At 42.8% G+C, this 22996-nt stretch overlaps 1 protein-coding gene across 1 annotated transcript; it reads right to left on the bottom strand.

Annotated features, from left to right (window-relative positions):
* On the bottom strand, positions 1 to 22729 carry LOC136694897 (BOLA class I histocompatibility antigen, alpha chain BL3-6-like). The gene is made up of 6 exons (XM_066668725.1): positions 22612 to 22729; positions 16392 to 16637; positions 15857 to 16114; positions 15429 to 15449; positions 14579 to 14863; positions 1 to 134 (listed from the first exon to the last, which is right to left on the bottom strand). Exons 1-6 carry the CDS (start codon positions 22679 to 22681, stop codon positions 1 to 3), a joined length of 1014 nt encoding a protein of 337 aa, XP_066524822.1. The 5' UTR covers positions 22682 to 22729.
* Positions 22730 to 22996: the final 267 nt, after the last annotated feature.

Below are 22996 nucleotides of genomic sequence, written 5' to 3' on the forward strand. Positions count from 1 at the left end.
CTACAATGATGTGATGTGGAGCTTGGCTAAAAGTGATGTAAGAACAAGCAGGTGCACGTGGCGAAGTGTGTCCCATTTCTGCTTTGAGCTCTGACCCCCTGAACCCTTGATCCTGTCGCGCCCCTTTTGCTCACCTAAAACAACGTCATCATACGTCATCAAAGTGCACACTTCAAGAAAGTGATTAGGGCTAGTTGTAAGAATTGAGACAGGGGGAAGACTGTGGACGGCAAAATCAGGGACAGTTTTGGAGATTAGGAAATCCCAGCCGGACACATTTTTTAGGTCCCAAAAAGAGGACATGTCCAGCGAAAAGAGGACATCTGGTCACCCTAGTATTCACTCTCCTGCCTTTGCAAACATATGAACTTGAGTGACATCCCATTCTTAATATGACAAAGGCCCTCCCTTTGCAGATATAACAGCTTCAACTTTTCTGGGAAGACTTTCCATAAGGTTTAGGAGTGTGTTTATGGGGATTTTTGGTGCATTTGTGAGGTCAGACATTGATGTTGTACGAGGCCTGGCTCACAGTCTCTGCTGTAATTCATCCCAAAGGTGTTCTATCAGGTTCAGGTCAGGGCTCTGTGTAGGTCTGTCCAGTTCCTCCACACTAAACTCACTCATCCACATCTTTATGGACTTTGCTTTGTGCACTGGTGCCCAGTCATGCTGAAACAGGGAGGAGCCGTCTCCAAACTGTTCCCACAGGCTGGGAGCATGAAATTGTCCAAAATCATTTTGTACGCAGAAGCATTAAGAGTTCCATATGTAGTGCCATATGATGATCATATTCATAATCTTGAGATTTTCTGTCTTCTAAGCTTTTTAAAGGAACATTATGTAGTATTTCTACCTTAAAATTACAGCTTCTAAATGATTGTGATGTTCCACGAAGCTGTAAAAGAAAAAATAGAGTCTCTGTTGCAGCTACGGTGGGTCCTCTTCCGGTGTACTGCACTAAGCAACTTTTGAATCACAGGGTGGAGGACTCCTGCAAGAAACGCAACATAGCTTACAGGTGGATGGTTGCCTAGCTACAAGAAGAATCTAGCTCAGACCCTGACAGTGACCATCTGATGACATTTGTAGAAATGGATGATGAAGAATACACAATATCTCTTAGTAATTTTTCAAATATTTACAAATAAGAAACTTTAATTGAACTCAACAAAATCCATCACTTTTCTATTCTGGACAAAATAGAGATAGAGTTAATGGTTATGGATTGTAGTGATAGGGGCACCATCTCCAAGGAATATAACCTTCTAGTAGGTGAATCCTTACAGTCATCCATAAAGAGACTAAAGACAAGAGGATGTTTCCACTGGAGGAAGGCATTTACCAAAACTCAAATCACAAACAATTAATACACACCTTATACTGCATTATGATTGGTTCCTGTGTACGTTTATAACTCCAGAAACTTTTAACTCATAACAGTGCTGTATCTGATTTATGTACCAAATTCAGTAAAGACAAACCACACTTACACTCAGTAGTGGTAATAACATGGAAAGGCATCAGTACCTCATGTTCAGGTGACAGTGGCATATGCCAACGGTATCGATTTTTACTTTGGTGACAGTGGCATTTGCCGATGACACTGACATCTGGTTTTTACATTGGCGTATACTCCACTTCATTGTTGAACATCTGCCAGTAGTCTAAGTTTAGCTAGTACATGGATGTTTAGGCTATAACTAACACACATATGACACTAGCATGTAAACAGATCAAACAAGTAGTTAGCTAGCTAACATGCTAGCATCCCATAGTCACACACAGTCCACTATCACTGTGTTTATGGACAACTGAACTACATGCTTTTCCCTTTCTAACATCACGATATATGTCTGCGTCAGGCACAAAATCCAAGAACTGAAAAGTAATTTATAGGTGCCAGTATGACACGTCGTTTTAACATTAAATAACTTCTATCTTTAATTAAAAACTGAATATCTCCAACAGAGATTTGATTAGTGACAATTATATTTTGACTAGTCAGAATCACAATTTAAGATATCTGCATTTACAATCTGACTAAGAGCAGTAATTTAAGATATATATTGCATAGTCGAATATATCTAATGACATCAGTGAGTCATCTGATGAGTCATAAATCCTGAATTAGTATTAAAGATATCTCAAATTTAAATTCCACTAGTCAAAAATACATTTTCAGATATCTGAATTCAGTGTGTGTATTCATCCCCCATGTGCCGCAACAGTTGCCAGATGTGTTCATTTTAACCGAATGTGGGCTTATTTCTCTGTAAAGTCGCTTACATCGTAATAACACCAGCCGATGCCCCATCATTGAGAAATGTTTATAAGTTTATTTACATGTCAGGGACTGGGGGAAATACAGAAAAAAAATCTACAGTGCTGAAGTTGGCTTCTTATTCAGATATTCTCTTCCACCTTAAATGACGCATTCTGTTGCCAATAGATGGCATGACCATACCGTGGAAATATTACACGTTTGGCTTATTTCCGTGGGCATTATCTCCATGAAGCAAGCTCAAAAATCCAATAACATTTTAAAAACAAGCTCAAAAAAGCAACCCACGACTAAACATTTGTAAGTGACATTACTGCAAATGTAAAACCCAAGTCCACTATAATATGCAGACCTGGCAACTTTTACATGACGCTAAAATGGGCTGTGTATGTCAGCTACGTTTTGACTAGTCAGAATAATAATGTAAGATATCTACAATCACATTCTGACTAGTCAGAATTATCATTTGAGGTGTATCAGATGAGGTGTAAATTGTGTCACTGCGATGTATCACCTTACCACTAGGTGCTGGCACCTATAAATGACTTTCAGTTCTTGGATTTTTGTGCCTGATGCAGACATATATCGTGATATTAAAATGGGAAAAGCTTGTAGTTCAGTTGTCCATAAACAAAGTGACAGTGGACTGTGTGCGAACATGGGATGCTATGTTTGTAGCATGTTACTTGTTTGGTCCGTTTCCATGCTAGTAGCATACGTGTCTTAGTTATAGCCTAAACATCCATGTACTAGCTAAACTTAGGCTACTGGCAGATGTTCAACAATGAAGTGGAGTTTACGCCAATGTAAAAATGGATGTCAGTGTCATCGGCGTATGCCAATGTCACCCGTACGTAACGTGCCGAAGCCTTTTCATGTTATTACTGCCTCTCCTTACGCTGCACTGGTGGTTTTAGTGAAACTTTCAGTTCCTCTGAATATTTATGTGCATAATATGGCAACTGGAAGTTTATATTTCACAATAAAATAATCTGATGTTTAATACCTTAAGATTTTAAACATGCATATTATTATTATATAATTTAATTCATAACATGCTCTAAAGCTTTTCATAATTTTACATCAAACAAACATCACTATTCTCTCACTGTGTGAGACACATACTGAGGTGTAATTCATTCACATTGATAAATTATGTGCATTCTTTTAATAGCATTGTGATGGCCCACTAAGGTCCCCACATGTAAGAATAAGGCATGCAGTGTGTTTAGGGAGTGAAGTATGAATTTTAATTTGTTCAGCACAAGTTCAGAGTACATTGTTTATTGTTAGGTACATAGCAGTAATAGCCCTAGCTGTGATTTTAAGATTGCCCAGAATGTATACATTGGTTATATTTACTCATTTTAAAGTTAATGTTTTTCATTAAAAAATCATTTAAAGTGATTAGCTCATAAAAGGTTAAAATCCTGTTCAAATCCTATATTTCAGGTAAATGGTCAATAATTCAACATCTTTTAAACGTATCCTTTCTGAACTGGTTGTGCACGCTAATAAAGAAGAGTCAGACCATAAGATGGGACAGTTTTAACATTTTTATTGATCTCACCATAACATTTCTGCTGACTTCTTTGTTTAATTCCCAGGAGCCATGTCTGCAGCGTGGGTCAGTGGGTGTTGGTTTAGAGGGAGTGCAGGCTTACTGAGCATGTCTTTATAGAAAGCCTAGAATTCTGGGTAATCTGGACTCTAATACTTGGAACCTTTCTAGGGGGTAAACCATGTTTGTACAAAGAGCTAGTGGGTATTTTACAACATTTTTTCCATTTATATTTAATATTGAAATCTTGTGATGGTTAATGTAATGGGGAATGTACCTTGAATGTTAAATGGTTTGATCTATGGTGTTAAGAGAGGACTGATTGTGCTCTCAGTTTTTTCTGTTCTCTCAAGCTCACAGGTTAGAAGCTGAGCTTGTTGCATAAACTTTAAATTTGCAAGAGTCAATAAATGTCTAGACGTGACTCCTCAATGTGCCTCTTAGCCTTGTTTTTGGTCACACCCTGACAAGCATACTGCTAAACAATACGGTGTCAATACAAACCCATAGTGAAATTAACTTTCCAGATCCTCCTCTTTCTGTAAACATGTATAATATCTTCAAAGATACATTCATTTACTCATGTTTTATTTAATTTGGTGTATCTACTTTTAAATATACATTAAAAACATGAGAGGTTAAATCTCCTTCAAAATGGAATCTGAACCAAAAAACTGCTCTTTTCAGCAGTAAATTCTGCGGTGGTTGAAGTGAGGGGTTTATATATACGTTCAGCAATGTGTTATATTTAAATATGTATAATGTTTATACAAAATCTCATAAAGCATTGTTCAGAACATTAAACTGGATTTTTTTCCGTTATTTGGTAAGTTAAGGCTTTATGTTGTTTCAGCAATAACACCATACACCAGTAGGTGGCAGTAAAGCATCATGATTCACGAAATACAAAAACTTAACGCGTTAACATGTTCATAACTTGAGAAATTATAAGCTACGTATTAACACGGAGAATCCAACACGTTTAGAGACCAAAGGCGTTCCATAAAACTTTGTCGTGATAACGTGACCAAAAATGACACGTTTACACGCTTCTTAAGGTTTTCGCCAGTGGGAAGCCTCAAATCCGAGCGTATTTACATATTCATGATATGATTTACATCACACACTGTAACTGACACAAAACATAAATCCTTTGTGAACGTAGTCCCTACGTTTCATCTGAATTATTCATAACATAGTGAGCTGAGCGCTGACCTATGGCTAGTATATTTTAAACAGGATTAATTTAATCTGTCATAATCTGTCATATAACATCATATAACGACTCAATGAGGCTTCAAGTAATGAACCCTTTGGCTGAAAAACCCCATTGGTTCATGAAGCTTCGTTTTGTCATCACTACTAGCTGGTGCACATATGATCACTGCACTGAAATGCCGTCTGCGAACGAGTCCATCTGCTGCCAGGAGGCTAATGTGGACCACTTGCTCAGGGATCTTTCCTGCATAACCCTGACCAGCACTTATCAGATTAGATTAGATTCAACTTCATTGTCATTGTGCAGAGTTCAAGTACAGGGCCAATGAAATGTAGTTAGCATCTACAAATCTACAAAAGCATCTTAAATAAATTACTGGGGTTTAGTGACTGGACAGACGGACCCGTCACCACCACTAATTGACTTGTTCCAACAGTGGTCGCCTTGGATTACAGCCATGGCACCCTACGTCCCTCCGCCCGACCCATTCCATGTCACCCTGTTCTATGATGTAGGGGGAGATTTAACTTACTATGAAGCTTTTCAAACAGAATTAGAGGGCACACAGTGGTCGGTTGATACCACAGGGATTTATGTGGGTCCTGAAGGGGTGGCATCTCCTGTCTCACTAACACCACAACAACATTATTGGTACAAACTGTCTTCCATCCAGGACACGAGGCCAAGCAGTTGGGCCCTATGGTAAAAAGAGCAAATGAGGCCACGGATTGGTTCCGGACCCAGCTGCCTGGTGTCATGTTTTCGCAGTCTACACAGACATATCACATCACTGATAACTCATCCATCCAAGTCACATTGCACCATCGAATGCTGCCTAGACACCATGGTTGTGAGGACTCTGATTATCTACAGATGGAGGTATTATTGGCATCACTGCCTGACACATTGTGGTCCATAGGACCAGATGATGTAGGATATACTAATCAAACACCTGTCTCTTTTTGTATGAATATTACACAACCAATTTGGATTCCCCAATATAAACACAAAACCAGAGACTGTGTAAGACATGTTAGCATTTTTAGGACTGACTGGTTACAGCAGACAATAGATTCTTGACTTTGTCGAACGTACACAACCTCTTAGGGACATGGTGAAATATCTAGGGATGAGAAATTTGTCTGGTAAGCTCAATTGGACGGTGGAGTCAGAACAGGCGTTTATAGATGTTAAACAAGCCTTATCTGCTGCAGTTGACTTAGCCAGACCTGACTATTCACTACCTTTTTACATGGATGTTTCTGAAACAGACACTGTGATTAATGGTGTACTGTTTCAGAAAAAGGGGGAACGCAGAACTGCTAGCAGTAATTTCAGCATTAGAAGTGGCACATATAGGAAAACAACAAACACTGGAAAATCTAAAACAATGGTGGCACCCACACATGTCAGCATTAGTGGTTGATTACATCACTAAATGTCAGATTTGTAACACTCAGAACGTAGCAAAAGCATTTAAACTAGGTCCAGGAAGGTTTCCATTGCCAGATTCTCATGGACATGAGATTCAAATGGATTACACAGATATGATTGACCCCATTAGGAGATATAGATATCTCCTGGTCGTTGTAGATAGATTCTCGGGGTGGGTAGAGGCAGTCCCCACTCTGAGGGAAGATGTAAAATCAGTCTGTAAGTTTCTGATTAATTGTTGGATTCCGAACCATGGGTTTCCTAGGAAATTTTTTCCAGATAACGGGAGTCATTTCACGAGCAAAACACTGCAGTGGGTGGAGCAGTCGTTGGGGCTGCGCCATAGCTATGGTTGTGTGTATCATCCTGCCTCACAAGGTCAGGTGGAGAGGATGAATCAAACTTTGAAAACCATATTAGCAAAAAATCAAACTGGCCACGGGCATGAATTGGCTTGAGGTCCTTCCAATTGCTTTAATTAGTGTCTGTAGTTCAGTAAATAGAACTATAGGATTTACTCCTTTTGAATTAGTGAGAGGCATGCCATTTCCGGGCCCCAACAATGCGCTTGCGTCCCCACAGAAACCACGTCAAGCAGAGTACCGACAGCTATATGAAGAACTAAAAGCTGTTTGTAAAGATTTCTCTATACAGGTGCAGGAAAGGAGAGAAGGAGAAGAAACGGAGGAGAAGGATCCAGAAGTGACAGTCTCACCCTGGGTCCTCCTGAAGGTCATCAAGCGGAAGTGGTACGAACCTCGCTGGACAGGACCCTACCAGGTGACAGAGAGAACCAGTTGTGCAGTCCGGCTGAAGGGTAAAGGCTTATAGTGGTACCACCTCACACAGTGCAGAGCCGCACCGACACCTAACATCAAACATTCACTGAAGGAAAACAACACCTCAGAAGAGGCTGATCAAGCAGCCTCAACCAACATAGGGGCAGAATAATCCCCTGAGGCAGGGGCACGACAAGGAAAGTCTATCCTTGCCCCCAGCGCAGATCCCTACCAACGGATGAAGAATACACTTTAACACATACACATATAGGGCTCATTGTAATCTCTTAGTCCAGAGGGTGAGTGGTAGGACAGAGGTGTCCACTCCCAACAGGAGCGGTGTAATTGCCCGCTACCACCACAATCTGCCATCACGCTCTACCTAAGTCACTCACCAACCCGGGGGTAACCTAGGCAGACCAATCTAACATTAATTGCTTACCATTTATCTAAATGTATTGACCTGTCAGTTGGACAGGTCAAAAGGGGGAATTGTTGTAGAAAACAATTTTATTACTTTGTGTTAGTGGACAAATATCCTTAAATGATTAGTTAAAATTAAGCATTTATAATTGTGTGAAATCTTGTATCTTATATGTACTCATATGAATGATTAACCAGTATTTAACCATGTATTTAAACAGTTTAGAATCTGCACACTAACTGGCATGTTGACTCAGTATTAGCACCTTTCTAAATTCTTAGACCTCTAACATTGAACAGATCTGCACTTAAGAAACACATAAATTACAAGTGTTAGCCAAAAGGGGGAGTTGAACTTTAGGGCATCTCAGTGACCTTAAGTCCATTAGTGACTCCTCTGAATCTTGGTGACAGAAAAGGAGTGTGGGAAACAAAACCTACAGAGTCAGAAGGGCATGATGAGTGTTTTGGGGTCACAGGTGCATGGGAAACCTGCACGCGAGAAACATGAGTACTAACATGTCTTATTATGCATATTAATATATGTTAATCAGCCAGAAACGCCTTGCCAGCAGGGTATTCGTCATTTGGGGTATAAAACTGTGGAGTCAGATGCGATGAGTCAGAACTCTGCGTGGAAAGGGCACTTTGCGTTTCTTATGTATTAGTTCTCCTGGATCCAGTATTAAAATAAATACTTTGATTTGCTTTGAACTTCACTCGACTGGTCTTTGTAAAACTTCCGGAACGAGCACGCCTCCCTGAGGAGGAAGGTTCTATTTTGGAACTTTTTGATATTTTCTAAATTTTAATTACTTTGGGAACGGTCCAAAAAGAACGTTTTAATTCTTCACGGCTCAGCGGAGCGTTTCTAGACTCATGGTTTGTTGGTGGAGGCAAACAAAATATTCAAATGCCTGGTTCGTATCTTGGAAAGTCGGTTAGTATAGGTTCCATTGTATTTGTTTATTTTATTAATCAGAAATGGATGATTATTTAATTTAATAAGTTATTTTGTAATACCTACCTTTTGGGTTCCATTGGCTATATTTCAGAGTTTACAAGTGATATTTTATTAAGGTGTTTAAATAAAAATCCAGTTATTTATACAATTGAATGTGTGAGTCCAATCAGTGAGTTATTAAAAGACAGCCATAAAAACAATTGGCCATTGCAACACTATTTATTATTTTTAATATTGAATAATAATAATAATATATTGTCCATATAGTCATGTACAATGTAGGTAATATTGTTCTGTACCAGTGGAAAACAAAAGGTAAAACAAAGAGCCATTTAGGAGCCGAAAGAGCCGGCTCTTTATGAAGAGCCGAGCCAAAAGAGCCGGCTCCCCAAAAAGAGCCGAAATTCCCATCACTACAAAGAACACACAGAGGACTCTCACCTTGGGGAAAGTACAGAATTATTAAACCCTAAATCTTAAATTAATAAAATTAACCTTTTAAGATTAAAGGGCATAAGGGCAATCAAACACACATCAGACCTTTACACGTAAATATTTAATGCTCATGTTTCAAACCAAAAACAGAATAAATACCTTTCCATACCTCAGTAGTGTTTATGGTTCAGAGTTTATATCGCTCTGAGAGTCTATGGTGTTGATACTGATCCTAAAACTGATTCAAGTTTATTTAGTACAATTATATTTCATTCAAGCTTTAGATTTGAACAGGGATCTTATGAATTAATGTCTTTATAAATGTGGAGGCAGTGTGTACACACTCTGAACCTTCAACACCTGCTAAAGAAGTCAAATGATTATATTTCTGCACCCTGCCACATGTAAACATTTCTGCTGTTCTCCAAAGCGTCACATTGTAAAAAGGCTTTGACCTACACTTCATTTAAAGGAAAAGGCTTAAAAAAAAAAAAAAGGCTTGTGGCAGCCTTGACCTGGAAGTGAGAGAAGTGAGGTTGAGGTTAGAGAAGTGAGGTTGAGGTTAGAGAAGTGAGGTTGATGTCAGTGGGTGACTGGTTCAGTTTCCAGGCCAACAACAACAGAGCTGAGTATTTAAATAAAGTGCAAGTTAAAGCCCTTTTAGAAAGTGAGGCTGCTTTGGAGAACAGCAGAAATGTTTACGTGGGGCGTGGCGTTGAAATCTACTTTGACTTCTTTAGCAGGAGCTGAGACTAAAGGTGTGAACACACTTCATACAGATTTTTACCTGAAAACCTACAGGATTCTGCTCAAGTGTTTCATAGAATCCCTACAATCTACATTAGTGTCAGACGACAAGCTCATAGCTTACAGCATAGGCATCTAATTCAGTGTAACAGTTAATGTTTAGTTTAAGAGACAGTGTTTCTACTATCATTATACAACAAAGTTAAGCCTGGGTCCAGTCATTAACTCATAGAATGCAAAGCCAGTTCCAGAAGAACCCTGAGAGAATGCAGGCACTTTTCTTGTCTGATGTAGTGGGACCTACGAGACAGTGTGAACTCCCCACAGCAGGTGATTAACAGGGGGTTCAGAGACCATGTGAACTAAATATTTTAGGACTGAAACAGCATGGAGCGTGTCTCTCCCTGTGAAGGACTGACACCCCCTCCAGGGTGTGTTCCTGCCTTTTCCAGTTCAGGGTCGCACTGGTCGCACACCCTGGAGGGGGCGCAGTCTTTCACAGGGTGTTTCAGCCCTAAAATATTTACAGTTCACTTTCAGTTTCATTCAGTTGCAGGAGTACCCTGTGACACACTGCTGAACCCCTTCCTTTACTCCACTTTTCTCCTGTTGTAGTTTAAGTTGTACTGGTCTGAAATGACTGTTGATCCTGTGGTCACTGACCATTGCTGACTCCACCTGAAAAACAACACAGCTCCTGTTAGATTTGTTTTAAATGAAATGTAATTTCAAATTAAAATCAGACAAATGTAAAGGTTTCTGCTGAAATCCATTCCTCAGATTCCTCTGATGTTGACAGTGAGTTTAAACAAATCCACTGCAGACAATAAAGCTGTAAAATACAGTGGTCTGTAGTAGTCCCCCCCGGTCCCGGTCTAATGACCTGCTGTTGTTCAGTGAGATACTGAGTAAACTCGCCCTCTACAGAGAACAGAGGTAAATGTGGTTATTTTACTGTAAATGTTCCTTCATCGTTGTTTTGAAGAGACCTGCAGCTTTAGATTTTTAATAATTACAAGGTTCAGAACCAGCGGTGTAAGTGTAGTGGACGTTTATTGGCTACGTAATGGTCATGTGACTACTACACAGAGCAGGTAGAGTTTCTGCAGGGGGCGCTGTATTCAGTGTGGAGAGTTAAGACAGAGGAAGAGGGAGTGATGTGGAGATGAGGAAAAATGCAGGACCCAAGGGCATGCCCAGCTTATGGTGTGAAATGCAGAGCATGTGGCTAAAATAATCACTTTGTAAAAATGTGTAACGCACAAGCCGTAGAGACTGTGTAGGTTGTGGGTTCATTATTTGGGAGCAGTCTCGAATGTGCACAGATAAATGCACTCAACACATTAATGATGAAGATACATTACTCAGAGGAGCAGCAGGTAACTTTAAGGTGGATACTGGTGCTGATGGAAATGTTTTATCTCTAGATTTGTTCAAAAATCTTCCAGGAGAGGTGCACTGGACTCTGACAAAGTTAGTTGACTGGTTAGTTATAGAGGTGTAAAATTACTCCAGCAGGGTGTAAACCCCCCAATGCAAAGACTCTGCAAGACTACTCTCTCTCAGCAAGGAATGGCGGATGGTGTTTGACCTTGGAAGGCAGCTACATTTTCCCAGTGAGATCACTGAAACATCCCTTGACCAGACCTCGTAATGTGGTCCTCCTGGTTGAGCTGATTATCCTGTAGAAGGAGGGCTTTGAAGCGGCGCATAAGCGAACCAAGTACTCCGACCTGGCAGCCGAGTGCAGGGAGGCAGGCTGGAAAGCTCTAGTACGTCCAGTGGAAGTGGGGTGGCAGGGCAACACCAGGAGATGTACGGGGGTTACAGGAGCAAAACAATCAATGACTGGTGGTCCCCAGCTGACGACCCAACTAGACCCACATAGGTGTGGACAATGGATCCCCCTGGATATCCCTCCAGGGAACACACCTGAAGTAAAGGCACTGTTGTAGGTGAGTCAGGCAGCAATGCCCTGCAGGTTTACACCATCCTGTACAATGTTATGGATCACACAGAAACAAGGCTGTTGTTATTCAGAACTGCATCTGTAACACTGGGTAAAGCAGCAGGCCAAGAGATCAACCTTATAATGTGCACTGAACACAGCGGGATTGCTCCTGACTTGGCTAGTGACTGGTCCGAATATCTCACCAGCCGAGATACTGAAGGAAGGACTTCTCCGAAGAAATATCATCTAGTGCTCTGCTGAAGCCAACACAGCTCACATTAGTCCAGGAAAGACTACTGCAATTGTTCTGCTAGCTGCATGGTGGTGCAGCAGGTAGTGTCCCTGTCACAGCTCAAGGGACCTGGAGTTTGTGGGTTCGACTGTGAGGAGTTTGGTGTGTTCTCCCCATGTCTGTGTGGGTTTCCTCCCTTGGTCCAAAAACACAGGTTGGTAGGTGGATTGGCGACTAAAAACGTGTCTGTAGATGTGAGTGAATATGTGAGTGTGTGTGTTGCCCTGTGAAGGACTGGCGCCTCCTCCAGGGTGTGTTCCTGCCTACTGCCCAATGATCCCAGGTAGGCTCTGGACCCACAGCGACCCTGAACTGGATAAGGGTTACAGATAATGAATGAGTGAACTGTGTGTCTTTGAGCAGAGTCTGTGGATGTGGTCTGTACTCACCAGTCTTATATTTTTTCCAAAGAAAAATAAAGACGACTGCACCCAGTAAAACCAGTGAGATCACAACTACAATCGCTACAGTCACTCTTCTGTCCCTGCAGTTGGAGCAGCTTCCGTCTGTAAACAGAGCAGTGGTGAAAATCAGTCCCATCCCAGCACTAAATGTTTCCTGCACTATGAGTCTGTCTACAGGAGCTGACGACTCTTACTGAGTCACTGACTGACTGACCCCTGATCAGTGTTTAAATGAGCTTGAATGAGAACATCATGGATCTTACAATAACCTCCTAATAAAGGCTCCAATAACTCAGTGTAGAGAAAATGGATTACATCAGGCTTTAGGGCATTTCATAGTACAAAGTCTGCTCTTCTAAAAGTCACTACTGACCTTTTACTTATCTCTGATTCTGGACACTGTTCTGTACTGGTCCTGCTGGACTTGAGTGCTGCATTTGACAGTGTTGACCATGTTATACTCACTGAGAACCTGGAACACACTGTTGGAATTAATGGCTTGGCTCTTGATTGGTTCATTTCCAACATTAAAAATAGAACCTTCTCAGTCAATACTGATAAGCACTCCTCTGCTTCAGCGACTATGACCTCTGGAGTGCCACAAGGTCCTGTACTAGGTCCTGCTCTATTCTCCTTCTACATGCTAACACTTGGTCAAATTATTCATGGAGATCTCATTTCACTGTTGCGCTGATGATTTTCTGTTCTATCTACCTCTGATGTAGGAAGGCCAGGAAGTCTTTGCTCTTTAGACAGACTCAATGTGTGTATCATGGATGTTAAGGATTGGATGGCCCATGGTTGTATTGCTTGGTCCCATCACTTTATTTAAGAGCTTAGAGGTAAATTGTGGCTCCTTAACTCCCTTTTTAAAGCTTCAAGTTAAGAATCTAGGGATGATTTTTGATTCTCATCTAAAATTTGACAAGCAAATAAATGAAGTGTTTGGGTCTTGTTTTTTCCAGAAATGTGCAATTATTTGTCATCTTACAATGTACAATGAAATGTGTCTTCCGTGTTTAACCCATCTGTGGCAGTGAACACACACACTAGTTCACCAGGGGCTGTGAACACACACCCAGAGCGGTGGACAGCGATCCCCGGAGCCCAGAGAGCATTTGGGGGTTCAGTTCAAGGGCACTTCAGCCATGGATGTTCTTGCCGGTCTTGGGGATTGAACCGGCAATTTTATGGTAGTAAACCAGGTCTCTAACCATTAGACCAAGGCTGATTGCACTGTACTTCATGGGATTAATGGAGCATATCTTTCACAACTACAACTAGTTCAAAACAGCGCTGCCAGATCATTGACTGTCAGAAAGAATAGACGTCACATCACCACAGTCTTGGCTTCTTTACAGTGGCTCCCAGTGCATTACAGAATTCAGCAGAAGATTTTATTTAAGGTTTTCAAAGCTTTGAATGGTTGTGCACCTGTTTCACTGTCACTTTTGTCTCGTCACTCGTCACAAGCTTTAAAAGGACTGTGCCTTTGCTGTTTCTGCATCAAACTCTGGAACAAACTCCCAAGTGACATTAACTACAAAGCACTTTTCTCTCCACAAAAGGCATATTCTGTATCATAATCACTACGTATTGACTACAGTGTTAGTTTACATTTACTCATTACATTGTTAGTTTGCATTTTTCCATCACTGTTTATAGGACATTTAAAGCCAAAGTGCTTTACAAGAAGGTAGACTCCTCCAGTCAGCACTTACACAGCACAATCAGACGTACATTAAAACAGTCACCAACCCTTCAATCCACCTCTCAACAGATGCTGAAAGCCAGGTGAAAGAAATACATTTTGAGTTTGGATTTAAAAACAGTTAGATTTATGGAAGTCTAACTGAAACGTCAATGTTTATATCCTGTTTGGGACGAGGCGACTTGACCTGACCCTCTTTTTGCATCTGCACCTGTAACACTGATGTAGTGTTTAATACTGATTAAAGTGGAGAAACACAGTGAAGTTTTGATCTCGTCACCCGTTTCCTACAGGAATGAAGGTTATTGTTAGTGTGGTGTGGACACATCTGCCGTTGTGGCAGGGTTTACAGTTACAAACACTGATATATTTACCCCATGGTGTAATTACTGCTTCACTGAAGGAGACGTGAGAAACAGAACAGTCGTATCCTGCTGCATCTTCCTCCTGGACGTCCACACTCTTCCTCAGCTGGTAGGTTCCATCACCATTGGGTCTGACTCCTGAGGATGTTAGTAGATGATCAGGGAGTGAAGTGGTGAATCTCCTCAGTCTCATCTTCAGGTCTTTGGGGTAGAAGCCCGTGGCCAGGCAAGTCAGGGTCAGTCTGCTGGACTCAGTCTGAGATTTCTTCACAAACACATACACATCTGGAACAGCTGCAGAGAGGAACAGTGCAGATACAACAATTTAATTTCAGTCAAATAGATTTTAAAGGAACTTGCTCTGAAATAAATATATTGCCTGTTTAACAGCGTGGTTAAATGATTCGTTAAATGTTTAACAGCGTAAATGTTAGTGGTGACTGGTGTGAAATGCTCTGTTCTAGAGAAACTGATCAGCTCAGCTTTGTTCACCGCGGTGGGGACAGGAAACAATGGGTTTAATGCTTTAAGGTGTTTAATATTTCTCAAAACTGATATGTGGAGGAACAAAGAGTTGAACTGGACACAGGGCAGAGACTAATGCCGTCAATAAAAATAGAGCACGGAACGAGACAAAAGCTCTTCTGGGATGCTGTCGGGAGGTGGTGTTGTGTGGTAAAACTTGGTGCCTGTAAATGACATTACTACATAAAGGATATTACTGTGTTTGGTGAAGTGTCAGTGCATTACTTTAATGTGGAGCCCTCCTTAGTTCCCATGGCAACAGTAAACAGGGAAACTGTGCTACACACTCCCTGACTATGACAGGGTTTAGGGCAATTGTTAAAATATTAAATACAGGATTTTGAGACAGAAGTTGCTCTACGTTGTGGTGATGTGAGCTGTTTCTGGGGCTGCATATCCATCATGTGTCTTATACACAGCTGTGAAGTTGTGTTTGGAATAATAAATGTGTGAAAGGTGGGTTTATTTGGGCAGGTCATTTGGAACATTGTTGAGGAACTTTCACAATCTGTTTCTACAGCCCCTTCACATCTGATCACTCTCACACACCGAACTAAGGAGGGCTTTAAAATCTGCTGAAACTGACTTTAATGCTGTGTTTATCTTCACTGTGTGTGTGTGAAGACAGAGAACCCAACACACAGCTGTGGTGTGTACAACACTGATATGGACTCTACTGCTCCTGCTGTTATTAATGAGAGTGAAATCACAGACTCTGATTACGACAAGTTTCCAGATACTCACTGGGTGTGTGTTGAGGACTGTACGGTAAATAAACCTTCATCCACTTCACACAGTCCTGACAACTCAGAGCAGGATCTTGACCACTTCCAGAATTAAACTTCTCCACCGTCTCCTGGGCCTCCTTCACTGAGACTGACCACTGTCTCGAGGTCCAGTTATAAGACATTAAATCTTCTCCATCGTAGCCGTATTCATTAATGCAGTTTAAAGTTGACACTGAGCCGTCAGGAAGCTTTTCCCCCTCACAGCCGTTTCTCCACTGAAGAACATGACGCTCTGAAACAGGAGAAGACCTGGAATCATCATCACACCCTCAACACTGTACAATCAGCTGCACACAGACACTAAACCCAGTCCCTGTTGAACACCGCACTCATTACCCATTCTTCACACATTAATGCACTCAGGCCTAAGGTAGACTCTGTTATGGTGAGGTTCAGGACCTTCACCATTTCTTTCTCAATTACAGCTTCTTTAAAAAGTAGGATTTACAAACTCTTCTCTTCATGAAGATTATGAAATCATAAATTAAGAGATACATTAATATTCTCACCTGATGCTTTGTGTCTGAAGACTTTGTTCACCCACTGTCCTTCAAACTTCAGCTTCTCAGTTCCTGTTCTCCAGTCACTCTCCCCTATCTCCTTCACCCAGCTCTGTTTAGGAGTCCTGATACCGTCCCGACTGCTGTAGGAGTCCGTCTGCGTGTCGTCCAGCAGAGTCTCTTCACTGAACTGGTAGGTGTTGTGTGAGGACTCTTCAGACTGGACGGTGAAGAGGTAAAACAGAGTGTGTTTATCTGTGGGGAACAGAGAATAAATAGATTAGATGTTAAAAGTATCTTCACTCTGAGGTCAGTTACAGCTGAAGGCAGATGAGACTTTACTCTCCAGTTTCCCTGAACTCTCCCTGTGACTCTTTAGTTTTCTCCTAAAACCATCTCTCATCTCTTCTGCATGATCCAGATTGTCCTTTCCACAGCTGTGGGGGGATTCCTCTACAGTGTAGTGCTGATGATCCACAGGACTCTGCTGTGAGGCTTGTAGTGTCTGCTTAAATGGGTACTGAGTCGGGAGGAAGGGTGGAACTCCTGTGTGTTTTTTGCATGTGGGATGAACATTATAAATCGAGGGACTTCCGTTGTGGGTAAGAGGAGCAGTGTAGTCACACGTGGGATTTTTAAATATAATGAAATGGATTACTGCGATACATGAGGGAACAGGGAGATTAATAAATGAGGGATCTCTATGATAATTATTACCCTAAGTTCTAAAAAAGGCTATTGTTTATCCCAGCAAACTTTCAGTACCAACCAATGAGCCATGAGAGACATGAGACCATGTGACCTTACGTATCCGGAGACGTGCTCTCCATTATCTGAAATTCCCATCTGGCTTCTCTGGAGATGTCTCTGAACAAAGAGAGGTCCTTCGGCATAATAAGGTAACTTTGGCATATTAATACTTTCGCAAGGCACTGTAGTGGGCATTAAGACATGGGAGGCTGTAGACTGCGGTGTAGTGTATAGTGTGTGTGTGGTAATGCTTTTGGTTATATGAAACTACGTATTGCTGTGTAGATTTATTTTTATCACTGAAAGCACCAAAAGTTACAAGGTGACCGGAAGTCACTCATTTTCACTGAGAGTCAGCAACATTGGGTGACGTTGAGTGACGTGAAGTGGGTGAATTCAGCCACAGATACAGACTTCTGCATTGATGAAGTCACTGAGAGTAGACTGTCCACTTGGATCAAATAACCATCAAAGTCTGAAAGTAGATTGGAGGCTTACTTTCCAAGAGCCAGGGTGTGTATAAGGGTGTCCACAAGTTCACCTGGCATCAGGATACCCTAGGCCACATTTCGATGATCAACTTTATAGACGTATCATCTGACATGCGGCCATATGTTCTAGACACTCGGGTGAAGAGAGCTGCTGAGCTGTCAACTGATCACCACCTAGTGGTGAGTTGGATCAGATGGCGGGGGAGGATGCCGGACAGACTTGGCAGGCCCAAATGTGTGTTGAGGGTTTGCTGGGAACCTTTGGCAGAAAAAGCTGTCAGAAAGATCTTTAACTCCCACATCTGGCAGAGCTTCAACTGCATCCCGGGGGAGACCGCTAACGATGAGTCTGAATGGGCCATGTTCCGGTCCTCCATTGTTGAGGCGGAGCTGTGGCTGCAAGGTTGTCGGTGCCTGTCGTGATGGCAATCCCTGCACTCGGTGGTGGAGGGAAGCATGGAAAACGACTTTCAGTCAGCTCCAAGAACCATCAGGCAAATCAGGAGGGGAAACAGTTTTCCACCAACACTGTATATGGTGGGGGAAGGGGGTTGTTGACCTCAATCTGGGACGTCATTAGGCGGTGGAAGGAATATTTTGAGGATCTTCTCAATCCCACCAGCACATCTTCCACAGAGGAAGTAGAGTTTGGGGATCACGGGGGGGCTCGTCTATCACTGGGGCTGAGGTGGCTGAGGTAGTAGGAAAACTCCTTGGCGGTAGGGCCCATTGGGCACAAGGCAGGAATACACCCTGGAGGGGATGCCAGTCCTTCACAGGGAACACACACACTCACACATTCACTCACACACTCACACCTACTGACACTTTTGAGTCACCAATCTACCTACCAATATGTGTATTTGGACTGTGGGAGGAAACCGGAGCACATGGAGGAAACCCACACGGAGACGGTGAGAACACAACACACTCCTCACAGACAGTCACCCGGAGGAAACCCACGCGGACACAGGGAGAACACACCACACTCCTCATAGACAGTCACCCGGAGGAAACTCACGCGGACACAGGGAGAACACACCACACTCCTCACAGACAGTCACCCGGAGGAAACCCACGCAGACACAGGGAGAACACACTGCACTCCTCACAGACAGTCACCTGGAGGAAACCCACGCAGACACAGGGAGAACACACCACACTCCTCACAGACAGTCACCCGGAGGAAACCCACGCGGACACAGGGAGAACACACCACACTCCTCACAGACAGTCATGGAGCAGGACTTGAACCCACAACCTCCAGGACCCTGGAGCTATGTGACTGTGACACTACCTGCTACACCACCGTGCCACCTTTCATTAATATGAAAAAATATAAAAATACAATGAATAGAAAAAATCTCTGTCTCTTTCTCTTTCTCTGCTGCAGTAATAGTGGGGGGGGGGGTTACCTTTGGAGTGGCTAGGCTAACAGTTCAGTCTCCCATGAGGCCTGTGGAAGTTTGGTTGGCTCCGTTGGTAGAGCTACTAGATAACTGGTTGTTGTGGAGTTTCAGAAAGTACAAGACTTGGTTTTACTGACTAAACGAGTCCGACATTCACTAGTTCCACGAGGCTTAGTGCTATCCTGGACTAGGTTAGCAAGCACATAAATGAGAGTCACTTATACACTTTCGACAATAAAGTGCCAGTAATAACAGAATAATACAATCTCTCCACTCATTTTACAACAGCACATTTACAGTTTAGTGTGATAGAGATGACAACACAACTGCATGGACTACAGTTATTCCGTTGAGCACCAAAACAACAGAAACTTTTTTCACACACTCTCATCTCGTCTCTTTTTTTTCCTTCTCCCCCCACCTTTTTTCCTTAGACTCAGGGAATAAATGATATACAACCAGAGACCAAACAGAGGTTATCAATTAATGAAAGAGCACAGTAGGCATTCAAATAAACAAACTTATTATTATTAAAATTATTATTAGTGCTAATTAGTTAGAAGGGTTACATATAAATAATTCAAATATAGTTCCCACTCTATATCTGTGTCTGTAAATGACTATCATGGTAAAAACTGTCTGTCTGAACAGTGTGGTGTTTTTCAAATTGGAGAAAGCAGTCTTGTGTAAAGTGATGGGAGCGTAGAGGAGAAAGAGGAGCTGTTCCAGAGTGTATCCACTGCTGTAACCTGCCTTTGTCACCAAAAGGGAATCTGAGAAGCAATGAATCACAGTGATTTTACACTCGTATCCATTCTAATAAAGTTACACAGGGCAAGTCACTGTTTGTGATTTTATTAATGAAATTCAAAAAGATCAAAAGATAAAGATTTCATCATCCGTCTGAATAATGTCAGCAAACCTGGTCCAGTCCACTCTCTTAACAAAACGGTTCAATGTGTGACTAATAAAGGTTCTGTAACAACAGCAGAGCCCTTTTTGGAGTGATACAGATCCATTTCTGAAAGTTCTTTAAAGACCCACCTGCAGCACTCTTACGTTTATAGAGATGAACCCTTAAACGTGAACGTGTAAAGAGCCATGTAGGAGCTCAGAGTGAAGTCTGACTAGTTGCAGTTTTATTTATGATCATTACCTTTATTACACAAACACTGAATAACAGCTGTAAGGTGTAGCACCTAGTGCCGGGCGATATGAGCGCAAACCAATATCACGATTAAACATTCAACCTCCATTACAATTAATAAAGGTTTATTTAGTGTTTATTTTCCTCACAGTTCACTGACGAGGCCTGTGCTGTAAATATGCTCCAGATAGGCTGATGAAAAAGAGACGAACTGCTCGATCTAATCTGTGATGGACAAATGCAAAATGTGATTGACAGTCAATAGCAGTTGCTGATGAGAAAATGAGTGACAGGTTTCTCCCCTAAAATTCCAGCCCCTCTTTGTCTATGGCCAACAGCACTGTAGCATTCCTCATTTCAAACCCACGCACAGGAAATCCTCTAAAGCACAGAAAGAGCCAGATGGAAAAGTATGGACATCCCTTTGGGCCTTATGCCTACACTGACGTCTTTGTTAGAAAAATTTTGGATGTTTAAAAAGAAGGCAAAATGCCCCCACCCACCCAAACACACACTTCTGCAACTTGTGAAAGCTCCTCGACCACATTCCAAATGACCTGCTCACATTACCACAACGTAGAGCTCACAACGTAGAGCTTTATGATCACAACGTATGATCACAGCGTACAGCCCATATACGACCACGACGTACAGCCCATATACGACCACGACGTACAGCCCATATACGACCACGACGTACAGCCCATGTACGACCAAGACGTACAGCCCATATACGACCACGACGTACAGCCCATATACGACCACGACGTACAGCCCATATACGACCACGACGTACAGCCCCTATACGACCACGACGTACAGCCCCTATACGACCACGACGTACAGCCCATATACGACCACGACGTACAGCCCATATACGACCACGACGTACAGCCCATATACGACCACGACGTACAGCCCCTATACGACCACGAGGTACAGCCCCTATACGACCACGACGTACAGCCCATATACGACCACGACGTACAGCCCATATACGACCACGACGTACAGCCCATATACGACCACGACGTACAGCCCATATACGACCACGACGTACAGCCCATATACGACCACGAGGTACAGCCCATATACGACCACGACGTACAGCCCCTATACGACCACGACGTACAGCCCCTATACGACCACGACGTACAGCCCATATACGACCACGACGTACAGCCCATATACGACCACGACGTACAGCCCATATACGACCACGACGTACAGCCCATATACGACCACGACGTACAGCCCATATACGACCACGACGTACAGCCCATATACGACCACGAGGTACAGCCCATATACGACCAAGACTTACAGCCCATATACGACCACGACGTACAGCCCATATACGACCACGACGTACAGCCCCTATACGACCACGACGTACAGCCCCTATACGACCACGACGTACAGCCCATATACGACCACGACGTACAGCCCATATACGACCACGAGGTACAGCCCATATACGACCACGACGTACAGCCCATATACGACCACGACGTACAGCCCATATACGACCACGACGTACAGCCCATATACGACCACGACGTACAGCCCCTATACGACCAAGACGTACAGCCCATATACGACCAAGACGTACAGCCCATATACGACCACGACGTACAGCCCATATACGACCACGACGTACAGCCCATATACGACCAAGACGTACAGCCCATATACGACCAAGACGTACAGCCCATATACGACCACGACGTACAGCCCATATACGACCACGACGTACAGCCCATATACGACCACGAGGTACAGCCCCTATACGACCACGACGTACAGCCCATATACGACCACGACGTACAGCCCATATACGACCACGACGTACAGCCCATATACGACCACGACGTACAGCCCATATACGACCAAGACGTACAGCCCATATACGACCACGAGGTACAGCCCCTATACGACCACGACGTACAGCCCATATACGACCACGACGTACAGCCCATATACGACCACGACGTACAGCCCATATACGACCACGACGTACAGCCCATATACGACCACGACGTACAGCCCATATACGACCACGACGTACAGCCCATATACCAAAAGTGATGTGTCAATGTAGGCATAAAAATTCAAAGGGTGTTCCATAGAAAAGAGCTTGCCCCTCAAAGGTAAAAAACATTGAAAAATAAAGACACATTGAGAGGTAGATTATGATCAGTGTGCACACGAATCCCCGCTCTGCGCTCGTAAGAGTTATTTTCACCCATGAAATATTCAAACGTGCAGGTTTATATTTCCCACTTGATGTTTTTATTCTTAGTTCTTACACTGAAGTCTCACCATAGGTTTGGGCTCCACTTTCACCTTCCCCCCACATCCTCAGTCCTCACTGATACACAACCTAAGACTCAAAGTGGGTGCCTTATTGATTAAAGAGGAGCGGGTCTTACCTGCTACCACAGCTGTGAACATGAGGATGAGGAGGGAAAAGCTCCACCTCCTGGAGAAGAACACCTTCATTCCTGTAAGGGCCAGAGCCAGCAATCATCAAATTGGAGCCCTAGGCAAGGTATTGGCTGCTCACAGTGAAACCCAGCCAATAAAAGACAAAACATAAGGGTAAGGGTACATCACAGCTATCATTTATGCACCTACATATATTCAGTGAGCACTCATCTCATGCTATTATCTGTACATATCTAATGCAATTATTCATTCATTGTCTGTAAGCGCTTCTCCAGTTCAGGGTCGTGGTGGATTCAGAGTCTACCCGGAGACACTGGGCACCAGTCCTTCACACACACACACACACACACCTAAGGACACTTCTGAGTC

The sequence above is a fragment of the Hoplias malabaricus genome, chromosome 4, assembly GCF_029633855.1.
Source record: "Hoplias malabaricus isolate fHopMal1 chromosome 4, fHopMal1.hap1, whole genome shotgun sequence".
NCBI lineage: Eukaryota > Metazoa > Chordata > Actinopteri > Characiformes > Erythrinidae > Hoplias > Hoplias malabaricus.